Below are 16,378 nucleotides of genomic sequence, written 5' to 3' on the forward strand. Positions count from 1 at the left end.
TACTTGTATCTGTTACCTTACCTAGATCTTCTGGATAACTTGCTGCAGCTACTACATTAGCACCTACTGCATCACATTGCACTTTTATTTTTTTTTCTCTTTGAGACGGAGTCTTGCTTTGTCATCCAGGCTGGAGCGCAGTGGTGCGATCTTGGCTCACTGCAACCTCTACCTCCCAGGTTTAAGTGATTCTCCTGCCTCAGCCTCCCGAGTAGCTGGGATTACAGGTGTCCACCACCACGCCCAGCTAATTTTTGTATTTTTAGTAGAGACAGCATTTCACCATGTTGGCCTGGCTGGTCTCGAACTCCTGACCTCTTGATCCACCTGCCTCGGCCTCCCAAAATGCTGGTATTACAGACATGAGCTACCGCACCCAGCCTACATTGCACTTTTATGTTATGGAGATGGCTTCTTTCCCTCAACCTCATGAACCAACCTCTGCTAAACTCAAACTTTTCTTCTGAACCTTTTTCACCTTTCTGAACCTCTTCCTTGGCAATATTCCATACACAGAAAATAAGACATTTGTGATCTTGTTCCAGTTGAGTCCCATTTAACGAATGATCTTGTCATTTCTTTTTCCCATAGGGAGAAGAAAATTGAGGGACTGAATTTTATTAGATGCTTAGCTGCTTTTCATTCTGAGATACTGAACACAAAGTTGCATGAAACAAATTTTGCAGTTGTTCAAGAGGTAAACTTGTTTTTCAGATGAGTTAAGGATTGTTAGAATAACAAAGGATAAATATGCTATGTTTATTTGACCTTTAAAATTTTTAAACAACTCTGTACCATATGATATAAAAGGCTTGTATTTAATTAAAGTAGTCCATGTCTTAATTTGCAACATTAAGAGAAACTTAATAGATGTTGATTCTTAGGACAAAAGATAATATATATTAAGATGTGGGGTTTTGTTTGTTTGTTTTTGAAACGGAGTCTTGCTCTGTTGCCCAGGCTGGAGTGCAGTGGTGGGATCCGGGGTCACTGCAACCTTCTCCTCCTAGGTTCAAGAGACTCTCCTGACTCAGTCTCCCAAGTAGCTGGGATTACAGGCACACACCACCAGGCCTGGCTAATTTTTGTATTTTGAGTAGAGACAGGGTTTGACCATATTGGCCAGGCTGGTCTTGAACTCCTTACCTCAGGTGATCCACCCACCTCAGCCTCCCAAAGTGCTGGGATTATAGGTGTAAGCCCAGTTTAAGATATGTTACTTGAAGCCAGGAGTTTGAGACCAGCCGGCCCAACATGGCAAAACCCCATTTTGACTAAAAATAACAAAAATTAGCCAGCCATGGTGGTGTGCACCTGTAATCCCAGCTACTCAGGTGGCTGAGGGACGAGAATTGCTTGGACCTGGGAGGCAGAGGTTGCAGTGAGCCGAAATCATGCTACTGCACTCCAGCCTGGTCGACAGAGCGAGACCCTAACTCAAAAAAAAAAAAAAAAAAAAAATTGTAAAATTCCTTTCCAAGTTATTATTAGTGATTTTCTTGCAGAATATCAGCAAAATGTACATTTTGAATTTTTTTTTAGGTGAAAAATTTACGTTCTGGAGTTTCTCGTGCTGCTGTGGTCTGTTTAAGTGATCTTTTCACTTATTTGAAAAAGAGCATGGATCAAGAGCTAGATACCACAGTAAAAGTTTTGTTACACAAGGCTGGTGAATCAAATACATTTATAAGAGAAGATGTTGACAAAGCATTGAGAGCTATGGTTAATAATGTAACTCCTGCACGTGCAGTTGTTTCTCTTATCAATGGTGGACAAAGGTAATGTTCAAAATTAACCTTGAAATGTCTTTGAACTAAAAATGAAATGTTGCAATCGGGAGTGTAGAAAAGAAGCAAATCTTAGTAGTATATCAGTCAAAAAACATTTATTAAAAAGTTCCTATGAGATAAACATTATACTACGTGCCGATTATGAAAAGAATAATGTTTTTATTATTTTTCTCATAGAATATGTATACTTCTTTTGTCCCTTGGGCGCCTAGCAAAATGTCTGCCACACAAAATCATCTAGGCAATTTGGCTTTAGGAGCCTTACAATTACTATTTTTTTATTAATTTTTATTTCAATAGCTTTTGGGATACAAGTGGTTTTTTGTTACATGGGTGAATTGTATAATAGTGAATTCTGAGATTTTTGTGCACCCATCACTTGAGTAGTGTACATTGTACCTAATGTGTAGTTTTTATCCCTCGCCCCCCTCCTGTTCTCCTTCTTTCTCTAAAGTTCATTATATAAAGTTCATTATATATATCACCCTGTATGACTTTGCATACTCATAACTTAGCTGCCACTTATAGGTGAGAACATATGGTTTTTGGTGTTTCACTCCATTATTAGAGTAATGGCCTCCAGCTCCATCCAAGTTTGCTGCAAAAGACACTATTTAATTCATTTTAATGGCAGAGTAGTATTCCATAGTGTGTATATATATATATATACACTCTCTACTAAATCTCTACTAAAAATCCATACACATATATATAAAACATTTTCTTTATCCACTGATTAGTCAATGGGCACTTAGGTTGGTTCCACATCTTTGTAATTTTGAATTTTGTTGCTATAAACATACATGTGCAAGTATCTTTTTCACATAAGGACTTTTCGTTTGGGTAGATTCCAAGTAGTAGGATTGCTAGATCAAATGGTATATCTACTTTTAGCTCAATAAAAGTTATTGTAATAACGTTACCCTATTGTTATTCCAATAATGTTATTTACATTCATAGATCTATAACTAAATGTCAGTTGTGTTTTGCTTTAAACTTGTGGGGAAGGGATAAGTAATGCAAATAATTTGACATTTTAGACTCACAGGATGATTGTTGAGGAGCTGTTAAATCATTTAACTTTAAGATAGATCTTTAGCCTTGCATGGTGGCTCACACCTGTAATCCCAGCACTTTGGGAGGCCAGGGTGAGAAGATCCCTTGAGTCCAGAAGTTCGAGACCAGCCTGGGCAACATAGCGAGACCTCGTCTGTACTAAAAGTAAAATCAAATTACCTGCGTGTGGTGGCACATGCCTGTGGCCTCAGCTACTTGGGAGGCTGAGGCAGGAGGATCACTTGAACCCAGGAGGTCAAAGCTGCAGTAAGCCATGATTGCATCACTGCATTCCAGCCTCAGTGACAGAGCAAAACCCTGTCCCAAAAAACAAAACCAAAATACAAACAAACAAAAACAACCCATAGATCCATATATATTTGGAGAATAGTTTATATAACAACTCTGTTTTAATTGATCATGTCTCCTTGTAGCCATTTACACATTGCTGTAAGAAGGTGTACAGCCCAGCATTTATCAGATGTATTGGAATTTATGGAACCAGAACGTATTTTATCTGCAGCAAAGGATATGGCTGAACGTATATTACCAGCTGCTGCTAAGTTTGCTCAAGACAGTTCACAAGAAACCAGGTGAATATCTGCTAATGTTTGCTAAATCTATTATTAATAAGGGCTTAAAAGTAGGGAAAGAAAGAAAGTTTAAAGAAGAATGAACATTTTCTAAATGGAGAAGTGGGGTCCCAGGGATTGGTGCTGGGGGATGGTCTTATTTAACCAGTTTGTAAATATTCTTGAGGGAGTGCACAGTGAATTCTCCAAATTTACAGATGACACTACATACTTCTGGGTAGTGAGATGCCAAGTCACAGGGATGAACTTCATGAAAACGGCACAAGACTGTATGAGTGGGCAGAAAAGTGGCAGAAGAACTTCATTATGGGCAAATGTAAGGTAATGCATTTAGGGGAAAATGATATATTTTCCAAGCAATCAGGTAAAATAAGGAAATAGGTACACATGAAAAATACAGGAATAAGGCCGATCGTGGTGACTCATGCCTGTAATCCCAGCAGTTTGGGAGGCTGAGGCAGGTGGATCACTAGATCAGCAGTTCGAGACAAGCCTGGCCAACATGGTGAAACCCTGTCTCTACTAAAAATACAATAAAATTAGCCAGGTGTGGTGGCAGGCGCCTGTAATCTCAGCTACTCTGGAGGCTGAGGCAGGAGAATCGCTTGAACCCGGGAGGCAGAGGTTGCAGTGAGCCGAGATCGCGCCATTGCACTCCAGCCTGGGTGACAGAGCGAGACTCTGTCTCAAAAAAAAAAGAAAGAAAAATACAGGAATAATGCATAACAATATATTATCCTACAAAACATGAGATATCTGCAGTCTGAAAACTACACAAATTTCTGATGGTTGTACTGGAAAAACAGTTTTATGAAGTTTAAGAACAGTCAGAGAAAGACAACACAATAATTAAGATGTGGATGGTATAATGGCTGTGGTGGTGACAGAAATTTTGGATGTAGTCAGATGCTTATGTTAAATTTCTAGTCCCCATCATTGTTTGTCCTTAAGCAAGTTACTTAATTTCTGTTAGTCTCTGTTTCCTTGTCTATAAAATTAGGAAGGGTAGACTAGGTGACCAGTAATGTCCCATATAAAATCTAAAATTTTTATAGTAATGATATATGGCCGGGTGCGGTGGCTCATGCCTGTAATCCCAGCACTTTGGGAGGTGGAGGCAGGTAGATCACCTGAGGTCAGGAGTTTGAGACCAGCCTGTGAACATGGTTAAAACCCCGCCTCTACTCAAAATATAAAAATTAGCCAGGCACATGCCTATAATCCCAGCTACCTAGGAGGCTGAGGCAGGAGAATCACACGAACCTGGGAGGCGGAGGTTGCAGTGAGCTGAGATTGTGCCACTGCACTCCAGCCTGAGAAACAGAGCGAGACTCCATCTCAAAAAAAAACAAAAAGACTGGTTGTGGTGGCTCACACCTGTAATCCCAGCACTTTGGGAGGCTGAGGCGGGCGGCTCACGAGGTCAAGAGATTGAGACCATTCTGGCCAACATGGTGAAATCCCATCTCTACTAAAAATACAAAAATTAGCCGGGCATGGCGGCATGCGCCTGTAGTTCCAGCTACTCGGGAGGCTGAGGCAGGAGAATCTCTTCAGCCACTGCACTCCAGCCTAGAGACAGAGCGAGACTCCATCTCAAAAAAAAAAAAAAAAGGATAATTTTTTAAAAGAATCTGAGTCATAAAGATTAAAGAAGTATATAAAATGTTTATTATTTTAAGACAAAGATGTTCATTACTTTAGGTATCTGGAGTTAATATTATGGAACTCATTATACCTAAAGGTAATACAGAAAGTAAATATATTAGTTTTCCATTGCTGTGTAAAGTTTAACACAAATGCAGGAGCTTAAGGCAACCACATTTTTTGGCTTAGAGTTCTTTAGGTCAGAAGTCTGGCATGGCTCACCTCAGTTCACTGCCTATGGTTTCAGAAGGCCAAAATCAGGGTGATAGCAGTGCTGGGCTTTGCCAAATTCAGTTCCTTGTGGTTATAAGACTGAGGTCGGCTGGGCGTGGTGGCTCACACCTATAATCCCAGCACTTTGGGAGTTGGAGATGGGCAGATCACCTGAGGTCAGGAGTTTAAGACCAGACTAAACAACATGATGAAACCCCATCGCTATTAAAAATACAAAATTTAGCTGGGTGTGGTGGCGTGTGCCTATAATCCCAGCTACTCAGGAGGCTGAAGCAGGAGAATCGCTTGAACCTAGGAAGTGGAGGTTGCAGTGAATCAAGATGACACTATTGCATTCCAACCTGGATGAAGAGTGAGACAGAGGGTTGACTCAGGCCAGAACATCCGGCCAGTAGGTGGACAGCAAATGGTCAATGGGCAAGGAGCCCAGGACAGAGAGAAACTTCTCAAAAAAAAAAAAAAAAGACTGAGGTCTGCATTTCCTTGCTGGCTGTCAGTGAGGGTCCTTGCTCAGCTCCTTAACACCACTCACATTTCTTTGCATGCAACCCTCCTCTGTTATTAAGCCAGCAATAACATGTTGAGCTCCCCTTCATAGGATCTTTCAGACTTCCTCTTTTTGTACCAGTCACAGAAAGCGCTCTGCTTTTTTTTTTTTTTTGGAGACAGAGTCTTGCTCTGTCGCCCAGGTTGGAGTGCAGTGGCGCGATCTCGGCTCACTGCAAGCTCCGCCTTCTGGGTTCAAGCGATTCTGCCTCAGCCTCCCGAGTAGCTGGGACTACAAGTGCCTGCCACCACACCCGGCTAATTTTTTGTATTTTTGGTAGAGATGGGGTTTCACTGTGTTAGCCAGGATGACCTCGATCTCCTGACCTCGTGATCCGCCTGCCTCGGCCTCCCAAAGTGCTGGGATTATAGGCGTGAGCCACCGCACCCGGCCAGAAAGCTCTCTGCTTTTAAGGGCTCGTTTGATTAGATTAATTCCACCAGATCATGTCATTACTTTAAGGTTAACTGTACTATATGATATAACATAATCTTGGGAGTGATATCTTATTATATTCACAAATTTTAGGGATTGGAGCAGGACATCTTTGGGGAACCATTTTAAAGTTCTGCATGTCACGTTAATGTTCAAAAAAATTCAAGAGGGTTAGATCATGATAGGCTAGTTAGGAATAAAAGATGTTCTTTTCTCCCTCTCTATCACCTTGTTAAAAAAAAAAAAAGAAAAGATTTCTTCATGGCCGTCTCGTGCTTCCTTACTTAACCATTTCTTGATGGCATAGTAATTCTTTCTAGCCCATTTTGTCATTTCTTAGATTCTTATTTAAAGTTATAAAATTATAAAATGGTTACAATTAATTTTCGAGTTTTATATTTCTCACATTTTGTGTCCCTGTTCTCTGCTGACTTGTTTGTTTTAGCCTTTCTCATATCATTGGGCCCCCTATAATAGACCTAGAGTCCTTAACATTCCAGGCTAAACATTAGAATTGCCCTTGAAAATATAACTGATTAGGAGCTACTTATCTGGATATAGACCTTATTCTGGTTATGGAGAAAGGTAGTATTTATTCTCTGACATCACTTCTCTTTCTGCAATTTCATTACATTTGAAGGAGTCAGGTTGAGATATGTGATCCTTTTCTTTTTGGAGACAGGGTCTTGCTCTTTAGCCCAGGCTGGAATACAGTGGTATAATCTCGGCTCACTGCTACCTCCGCCTCCTGAGCTCAAGTGATCCTCCCACCTCAGCCTCCCGAGTAGCTGGGACTACAGGCGTGTGTCACCACGCCTGGCTAAGTTTTGTATTTTTTGTAGAGATGGGGTTTTGCCATGTTGCTGAAGCTGATCTTGAACTCTTGGGCTCAAGCAGTCCACCTATCTTGTCCTCTCAAAGTGCTGGGATTATAGGTGTGAGCCACTGCGCCTGGTCAAGATGGGTGGTCTTAAGATCATCCTGTATCCCCCCCATCCACAAAACCCCACAAAAGCCTGCCTTTTTCTCATTCCTTTTTATTTCCCCCAAGACTCTGTCCCCCAGGCTAGAGGGCAGTGGTGCGATCTCAGTTCACTGCAATCTCCACCTCCCAGGTTCAAGCGATTCTCATGCCTCAGCCTCCTGAGTAGCTGGGATTACAAGAATGTGCCACCACGCCTGGCTAATTTTTGTATTTTTAGTAGACACGGGGTTTCACCATGTTGGCCAGGCTGGTCTCTAACTCCTGGCCTCAAGTGATCCGCCTGCCTTGGCCTCCCAAAGTGCTGGGATTACAGGTGTGAGCCACCACGCCCAGCCTCTTCTCTGGTTCTTTTTGTGCCATATATTCCAAGTTGTGAGTAAAAATGTAACTGTGATTTATTTTAGGGCCCAGCCTCCTTGAAGATGAATAGTGTGGTATTATTTTGAAGGTAGTATAAGACATCTGTGTGCTAAAATATCTCCAGTATTCACTTCCATGATCTCTGAATTTCCACCATTAGAATCATTGGGCTTATAGTATTATGCTAAGATGATTATTTTAAAATTCATATAAATAAAAAAACCTAGTTTTTGAGATTATTACCTTTATTAACATATCAGTCACAATTTTATCAACTAACCTTGGATGTATTTTAGGTAGTAAAGAATAGGATTTTGAAGAATCAGAACCCTGGTAAGTTTTGGCTAGGGAAAAACAGAGAGTGAGAAATGCAGGACCTAGGGAGGGTTGACTCAGGCCAGAACATCTGGCCATTAGGTGGACAGCAAATGGTCAATGGGCAAGGAGCCCAGGATGGAGGAAAACTTCACAATTCTTCCAAATGCCAGCATTGATATGGACCTTGGGATGCCTGAAAAATAGAATCAAAGCTTTGTCTCTCTATCTGGCACATGGCAGAAGGATTTGAAGACAGTGACTTTAAAGGGAGATTATGGGAGCATCCCAACAGATGCTTTTTTTTTTGAGATGCAGTGTCACTCTATTGCCCAGGCTGGAGTGCAATGGCGTGATTTCGGCTCACAGCAACCTCCACCTCCTGGATTCAAATGATTTTCGTGCCTCAGCCTCCTGAATAGCTGGAATTACCTGAGCGCGCCAAGACATCTGGCTAATTTTTGTATTTTTTTTAGGAGAGACGGGGTTTCATCATGTTGGCCAGGCTGATCTCGAACTCCTGACCTTGTGATCCACCTGCTTTGGCCTCCCAAAGTGCTGGGATTACAGGCGTGAGCCACTGTACCTGGCCACAGATGCTTCTTAACTTACAATGAAGTTATATCCCAATAAACCCGTCATGAATAGGAATTATCATAAGCCAGAAGTGCATTTAATACACCTAACCTACCAAACATCATAACGTAGCCAAGCCTTACCTTAAACATGCTGAGAACACTTACATTAGCCTATGCTTGGACAGAATCATCTGGCAACACAGTACATTGTAGAGTATGGTGATCATATGGCTGACTGGGAGCTGTGGCTCGCTGCTGCTGCCCAGCATCTTAAAAGAGTGTCATCCTGCATATGACTAACCATGGAAAAAATCAGAATTCAAAGTATGGTTTCCACAGAATCATATGTCTTTCACACTATTGTAAAGTTGAAAAATTATAAGTCAAACCGTTGTAAGTCGAGGACCATCTATACCCTCTAGGGTATCCTATACAGTTAGGATATCTATATTTTGGTGGTTATTTAAAATAGGAATGGTAATCTTGATATTTGATAGGTGTTTTTTTTTCTATTGAAACAATGCATCTAGGGTCAGAAACTGAGCTTATTAATGTCTAAAAAGTAATATACCTATTTTTCAAATACTCATAGGTATTATGGTCGAAAGATGCTGTTCTTCATGATGTGTCATCCTAACTTTGAAAAAATGCTTGAAAAGTATGTCCCATCTAAAGATTTGCCATATATTAAGGACTCTGTTAGAAACTTACAGCAAAAGGTATGTGGAAAAAGTTTGTTTTATAAACAACTTTATAAGCAAAGCTTGTTTTTACATCCAGGTAAAGGATAGGAATAATTATTTATTTGATTATTTCTCTGTTAATCATTTGGACTATATCTGCAATAGCATTTCAACAATTACAATACTAAGTAGACATACGTATTGTCAAGCCTTGGAAGTAAATGTTTATTGCACAGAAGCTTGATGTTTGGTAGAATATAGTTTGGCTTATGGGAGTTAACAAGACATGGGTTTGAATTGCAGCTCTAACAGTTAGCAACTGTGTAACTTACACATGCCTCTTCATTTCTCTAACTAGAATTCTCACTTTATAAAATGAGGATAATAATGTTTACCATGTTTAGTCCCTGCTTTATTTACCTTGTATGTTCCACTATTAGCGCTGTTACCACACTGCAGAACGTTTATAGGGAGCTCCTTGAGGGTAAGTGCAATGTCTTTTTTTTTCTTTTGAGACAGAGTCTTGCTCTGTCACCAGGCTAGAGTGCAGTGGTGTGATCTCGGCTCACTGCAACCTCCACCTCTCGGGTTCAAGCGATTCTCCTGCCTCAGCCTCTTGAGTAGCTGAAATTACAGGTGCCTGCCACCACACCCAACTAATTTTTTGTATTTTTTAGTAGAGACAGGGTTTCACCATGTTGGCCAGGCTTGTCTTGAACTCCTGACCTCAGGTGATCCACCTGCCTTGGCCTCCCAAAGTGCTGGTATTACAGGCGTGAGCCAATGCGCCCAGCCATGCCATGTCTTATTTGTCCTGGTAGATAATGGGAATTCAGTAATGTCTGTGAAATGAGTGACTGAGAGAATATCAAGTGAAACAAAATATGAAAAGTAATCTATTTATACGTTATTTTAAAAATATGTTTAATAAAGTAAAATTTTTCTATTGTAATTTATGTCATTTCTCTCTGATGACCTTGGGATAAGGACTCACTTATGAAGGAATAATATTACAAAGATAATATTATCTTTGTAATAGACATTTTAGAGCATTTTTTTCTGCCCGTTGAGCTTGAAGGTTTCAGCTTAGTTCATATTAGAACTTATTAATATAACCATGCAAAAAAAAATAATCTGACTGAAATGAAGCAGATTGCATCTGTGAGTCTTTCCAATACAGGAAAGGTTTTAAATAGTTCTCATCAAAATGTTTATTCTCACACTCCTAATGTTGCATAGGAACAACAGTGTTCAGTGTTTATGGACTGTGCTCCTATATTCTACATAGATGTTAAGCTTTAAGAAGAGTAGTTACAAAATACAGCATATTATTATTATTATTTTTTTTTTAAACAGAGTCATGCTCTGTCGCTCAGGCTGGAGTGCAGTGGCACGATCTTAGCTCACTGCAACCTCTGCCTCCAGGTTCAAGGGATTCTCCTGCCTCAGCCTCCCAAATAGCTAGGATTACACCACCATGCCCGGCTAGTTTTTGTGCTTTTAGTCGAGACAGGGTTTCCCCATGTTGGCCAGGCTGGTATCGAACTCCTGACCTCAGATGATCCACCTCCCTCAGCCTCCCAAAGTGCTGGGATTACAGGTGTGAGCCACCGCACCCAGCCCAAAATGCAGCATATTAATTTTTAGTTTTTAACTCGTTTTTACAAATCAATATATATTTTCCCATTAGTCTTGTATTTTGTTAATTTACTGCTAACTACAAGGTGTTTTATATATCTCATACTCTTTAAAGCATAAGTATACCAGATTATTAAAATACTTTCCATCTTAAAAAATCAATGATGCCTACTTTGAAAATTACATTGTGTAAATTATTTCACTACTAGTTTTAAAATTTGTATTATACTACTTTTATATTTACTTGCAGGGTTTGGGGGAGATACCATTAGATACTCCTTCAGCAAAAGGAAGACGATCTCATACTGGCAGTGTTGGAAATACAAGATCATCATCTGTTTCTAGAGATGCTTTCAATTCAGCTGAAAGGTAAGATGATGTAATAGTCCTCATCAGAGAAATTACTCCCTTGTGATAGTAGTCTCATTTGGTTGTTTTCATAAACTACCCCAGGGGTATTTGCCAAAATTTAATGGAGTTTTAAAAGTTTGCTTAGGATCCAGAAAATGTGAGGTAATTAGATTTAATAAGGCAATTATATATTTACAGTAACTTCCTTTTATTTGCACTAGACATTAGCAATGCTTTAGTGTTATTGAACTTGTCAATGTTAGGCCTATTTTGGACAACTCTGATTAATTTTTTAAAAATTTATAGCCTTTATTTTTCCCCCGATTGTAAAGTAATACATAATTATGGTTAAAGAGGGAAAAAAAACCTTTAGAAAATGAAAGCATTACAAGGATTTGGAAGGCCAGTAGCGGTGGCTTACACCTGTAATCCAAGCACTTTGGGAGGCTGAGGCAGGCAGAATTGTTTGAGCTCAGGAGTTCGAGATCAGTGTAGGCAACATGGCAAAACCCTTTCTCTACCAGAAAAATACAAAAATTAGTCGGGCCTGGTGGTTTTTGTTACCTATGCTTTTGAGGTTTTAGTCATGAATTATTTACCTAGACCAATGTCCAGAAGAGTACTGCCTAGATTTTCTTCTTGTATTTTTATAAATGTAGGTCCCAAATTTAAGTCTTTAATCCATTTAGTTGATTTTTATATAAGGTAAGAGATACTGTTTCATTCTGCATATGGCAATCTAATTTCTCCAGCATCATTTATTGAAAAGAGTGCTCTTTCCTCCATGTATGTTCTTGTCAGCTTTGTCAAAGATCAGTTGGTTGTAGATATGTGGCTTTATTTCTGGGTTCTCTATTCTGTTCCATTAATGTATGTATCTGTTTTTAGACCAGTACCATGTTGTTTGGGTTTTATAGCCTTATAGTGTAATTTGAAGCCAGGTAATGTGATGCCTCTAGCATTGTTGGTTTTGCTTAAGGTTGCTTTGGCTGGCTGGGCACCATGGCTCACACCTGTAATCCCAGCACTTTGGGATGCTGAGGCGGGTGGATCACGAGGTCAGGAGTTCGAGACCAGCCTGGCCAATGTACTGAAACCCCGTCTCTAGTAAAACTACAAAAAATTAGCCAGGCATGGTGGAGGGTGCCTGTAATCCCAGCTACTTGGGAGGCTGAGGCAGGAGAATCGCTTGAATCCGGGAGGCGGAGGTTGCAGTGAGCTGAGATCACGCCATTGGATTCCAGCCTGGGCAGAGTGAGACTCCATCTCAAAAAAAAAAAAAAAAAAAAGATTGCTTTGGCTACTTGGGCTCTTTTTTTGTTCCAAATAAGGTTCAGTGAGCCACGAATGTTAGGATTGTTTTTTCTAAGTCTGTGATAAATGATATTGGTATTTTGATAGGGATTGCATTCAGACTGTAGACTGCTTTTGGCAGTATGGTCATTTTAATTATTCTGATCCATGAACCTGGGATGTTTTTCCATTTGTTTGTGTCATCTACAACTTCTTTAAGTTGATTTTGTATCTTGACACTTTACTGAATTTGCTTATCAAATCTAAGAGTCTTTTGGTGGAGTCTTTGGGGTTTTCTAGATATAAGATCATATCAGCAAACAGGGATAATTTAACTTTTGCAGTTGGGTGCCTTTTATTTTTTTCTCTTGCATGATTACTTTATCTAGGACTTACAGTACTGTGTTGAATAGAAGTGGTGAAAGTGGGCATCTTTGACTTGTTCCAGTTCTTGGAATGCTTTCAACTTTTTCCTGTTTAGTATGATGTTGGCTGTGGGTTTATTGTATATGGCCTTTATTATGTTGAGGTATGTTCCTTCTGTGCCTATTTTGTTGAGGATTTTTATCATGAAGTGATGATGAATTTTATCAAATGCTTTTTCTGCTTCCTTTGAGATAACCATATGGTTTTTGTCCTTAGCTGTGTTTGTGTGATGTATCATATTTTTTTAATTCCGTGTGTTGAACCATCCTTGCATCCCTGGTGTAAAACCCAGTTGATCCTGATATTTTATCTTTTTGACGTGCTGTTGTTGCTATTATTTTGTTGAGGATTTTTACATCTATATTTTTAGGGGATGTTAGTCTGTAGCTTTCATCTTTTGTTGTGTCTTTGCCTTGTTTTGGTATCAGGATATTGGCCTCATAGGATAATTTAGGGAAGATTCCCCCTCTGCAATTTTTGGAAAGTTTCAGGATGATTGGTATAAGTTTTTGTTTTATTTATTTATTGTACATTTGGTAGAATTCGACTGTGAACCCATCTTGTCCTGTGGGGTTTTTTTGCTTACTGATTCATTCTCACTACTCACTGGTCTGTTCAGGATTTCTTTTTCTTCCTGGTTCAATCTTCGGAGGTTGTATGTTTCCAGGAATTGAAATGTATTTGCTCATAATAGTCTCTGATGATCCCTTGTTTATTCTGTCGAATCAGTCATAATGTCTCCTTTCCGATTTTGTTTATTTGGATCTTCTGTCTTAAGCTAGCTAGCGATTTATTAATTTTATCTTTTTGAAGAACCATTGATGAATCTTGGGGGGTATGGGGGTTATTTCATTTAGTTCTCATCTGATCTGTTACTTATTTTGTTTGGCTAACCTTGGGGGTTTGTTTTATTATGGTATTTCTAGTTCCTTGAAGTGTGATGTTAAGTTGTGATCTTTTTACTTTTTTTTTTAAATTTTTTTTTTGTAGAGACAGGGTCTTACTCTGTTGCCTAGGGTGAAGTGTAGTGGCATCATCATAACCCACTGCAGCCTCAAATTCTTGGGCTCAAGCAATCCTCCTGCCTCAGCCTCACAAAGTGCTTTCTACTTTTTTCTTTATTTTATTTTATTTTATTTTATTTTATTATTATTATACTTTAAGTTTTAGGGTACATGTGCACAATGTGCAGGTTAGTTACATATGTATACATGTGCCATGCTGGTGTGCTGCACCCATTAACTCATCATTTAGCAGTAGGTATATCTCCTAATGCTATCCCTCCCCCCTACCCCCACCCCACAGCAGTCCCCAGAGAGTGATGTTCCTCTTCCTGTGTCCATGTGTTCTCATTGTTCAATTCCCACCTATGAGTGAGAACATGCGGTGTTTGGTTTTTTGTCCTTGCGATAGTTTACTGAGAATGATGATTTCCAATTTCATCCATGTCCCTACAAAGGACATGAACTCATCATTTTTTATGGCTGCATAGTATTCCATGGTGTATATGTGCCACATTTTCTTAATCCAGTCTATCATTGTTGGACATTTGGGTTGGTTCCAAGTCTTTGCTATTGTGAATAGTGCCGCAATAAACATACGTGTGCATGTGTCTTTATAGCAGCATGATTTATAGTCCTTTGGGTATATACCCAGTAATGGGATGGCTGGGTCAAATGGTATTTCTAGTTCTAGATCCCTGAGGAATCACCACACTGACTTCCACAATGGTTGAACTAGTTTACAGTCCCACCAACAGTGTAAAAGTGTTCCTATTTCTCCACGTCCTCTCTAGCACCTGTTGTTTCCTGTCTTTTTAATGATTGCTATTCTAACTGGTGTGAGATGGTATCTCATTATGGTTTTGATTTGCATTTCTCTGATGGCCAGTGATGGTGAACATTTTTTCATGTGTTTTTTGGCTGCATAAATGTCTTCTTTTGAGAAGTGTCTGTTCATGTCCTTCACCCACTTTTTGATGGGGTTGTTTGTTTTTTTCTTGTAAATTTGTTGGAGTTCATTGTAGATTCTGGATATTAGCCCTTTGTCAGATGAGTAGGTTGTGAAAATTTTCTCCCATTTTATAGGTTGCCTGTTCACTCTGATGGTAGTTTCTTTTGCTGTGCAGAAGCTCTTGAGTTTAATTAGATCCCATTTGTCAATTTTGGCTTTTGTTGCCATTGCTTTTGGTGTTTTAGACATGAAGTCCTTGCCCATGCCTATGTCCTGAATGGTAATGCCTAGGTTTTCTTCTAGGGTTTTTATGGTTTTAGGTCTAACGTTTAAGTCTTTAATCCATCTTGAATTAATTTTTGTATAAGGTGTAAGGAAGGGATCCAGTTTCAGCTTTCTACATATGGCTAGCCAGTTTTCCCAGCACCATGTATTAAATAAATCCTTTCCCCATTTCTTGTTTTTCTCAGGTTTGTCAAAGATCAGATAGTTGTAGATATGCGGTGTTATTTCTGAGGGCTTTGTTCTGTTCCATTGATCTGTATGTCTGTTTTGGTACCAGTACCTTGCTGTTTTGGTTACTGTAGCCTTGTAGTATAGTTTGAAGTCAGGTAGCATGATACCTCCAGCTTTGTTCTTTTGGCTTAGGATTGACTTGGCAATGCGGGCTCTTTTTTTGGTTCCATATGAACTTTAAAGTAGTTTTTTCCAATTCTGTGAAGAAAGTCATTGGTAGCTTGATGGGGATGGCATTGAATCTATAAATTACCTTGGGCAGTATGGCCATTTTCACGATATTGATTCTTCCTACCCATGAGTATGGAATGTTCTTCCGTTTGTTTGTATCCTCTTTTATTTCATTGAGCACTGGTTTGTAGTTCTCCTTGAAGAGGTCCTTCACATCCCTTGTAAGTTGGATTCCTAGGTATTTTATTCTCTTTGAAGCATTTGTGAATGGGAGTTCACTCATGATTTGGCTCTCTGTTTGTCTGTTATTGGTGTGTAAGAATGCTTGTGATTTTTGTACATTGATTTTGTATCCTGAGACTTTGCTGAAGTTGCTTATCAGCCTAAGGAGATTTTGGGCTGAGACAATGGGGTTTTCTAGATATACAATCATGTCATCTGCAAACAGGGACAATTTGACTTCCTCTTTTCCTAATTGAATACCCTTGATTTCCTTCTCCTGCCTCATTGCCCTGGCCAGAACTTCCAACACTATGTTGAATAGGAGTGGTGAGAGAGGGCATCCCTGTCTTGTGCCAGTTTTCAAAGGGAATGCTTCCAGGTTTTGCCCATTCAGTATGATATTGGCTGTGGGTTTGTCATAGATAGCTCTTATTATTTTGAGATACGTCCCATCAATACCTAATTTATTGAGTTTTTAGCATGAAGCGTTGTTGAATTTTGTCAAAGGCCTTTTCTGCATCTATTGGGATAATCATGTGTTTTTTGTCTTTGGTTCTGTTTATATGCTGGATTACATTTATTGAT

At 39.5% G+C, this 16,378-nt stretch overlaps 1 protein-coding gene across 7 annotated transcripts in view; it reads left to right on the top strand.

Moving 5' to 3' along the window:
- Nucleotides 1–16,378, top strand: part of TOGARAM1 (TOG array regulator of axonemal microtubules 1) — a 116,431-nt gene that overhangs the window by 82,325 nt on the left and 17,728 nt on the right. For 6 of the 7 annotated variants that reach the window (XM_054530066.2, XM_063715570.1, XM_054530068.2 and 3 more), the window contains 5 exons: nt 592–697; nt 1,543–1,778; nt 3,281–3,439; nt 9,133–9,259; nt 11,112–11,230. In XM_054530066.2, coding sequence (XP_054386041.1) covers nt 592–697; nt 1,543–1,778; nt 3,281–3,439; nt 9,133–9,259; nt 11,112–11,230 — 747 coding nt within the window. Of the gene's footprint in view, nt 1–591; nt 698–1,542; nt 1,779–3,280; nt 3,440–3,636; nt 3,764–9,132; nt 9,260–11,111; nt 11,231–16,378 lie in introns of those variants that run through there. The other variant, XM_054530069.2, reaches the window with a different exon arrangement.

The sequence above is a fragment of the Pongo abelii genome, chromosome 15 (genome assembly GCF_028885655.2).
Source record: "Pongo abelii isolate AG06213 chromosome 15, NHGRI_mPonAbe1-v2.0_pri, whole genome shotgun sequence".
In the NCBI taxonomy this organism is placed as follows: domain Eukaryota; kingdom Metazoa; phylum Chordata; class Mammalia; order Primates; family Hominidae; genus Pongo; species Pongo abelii.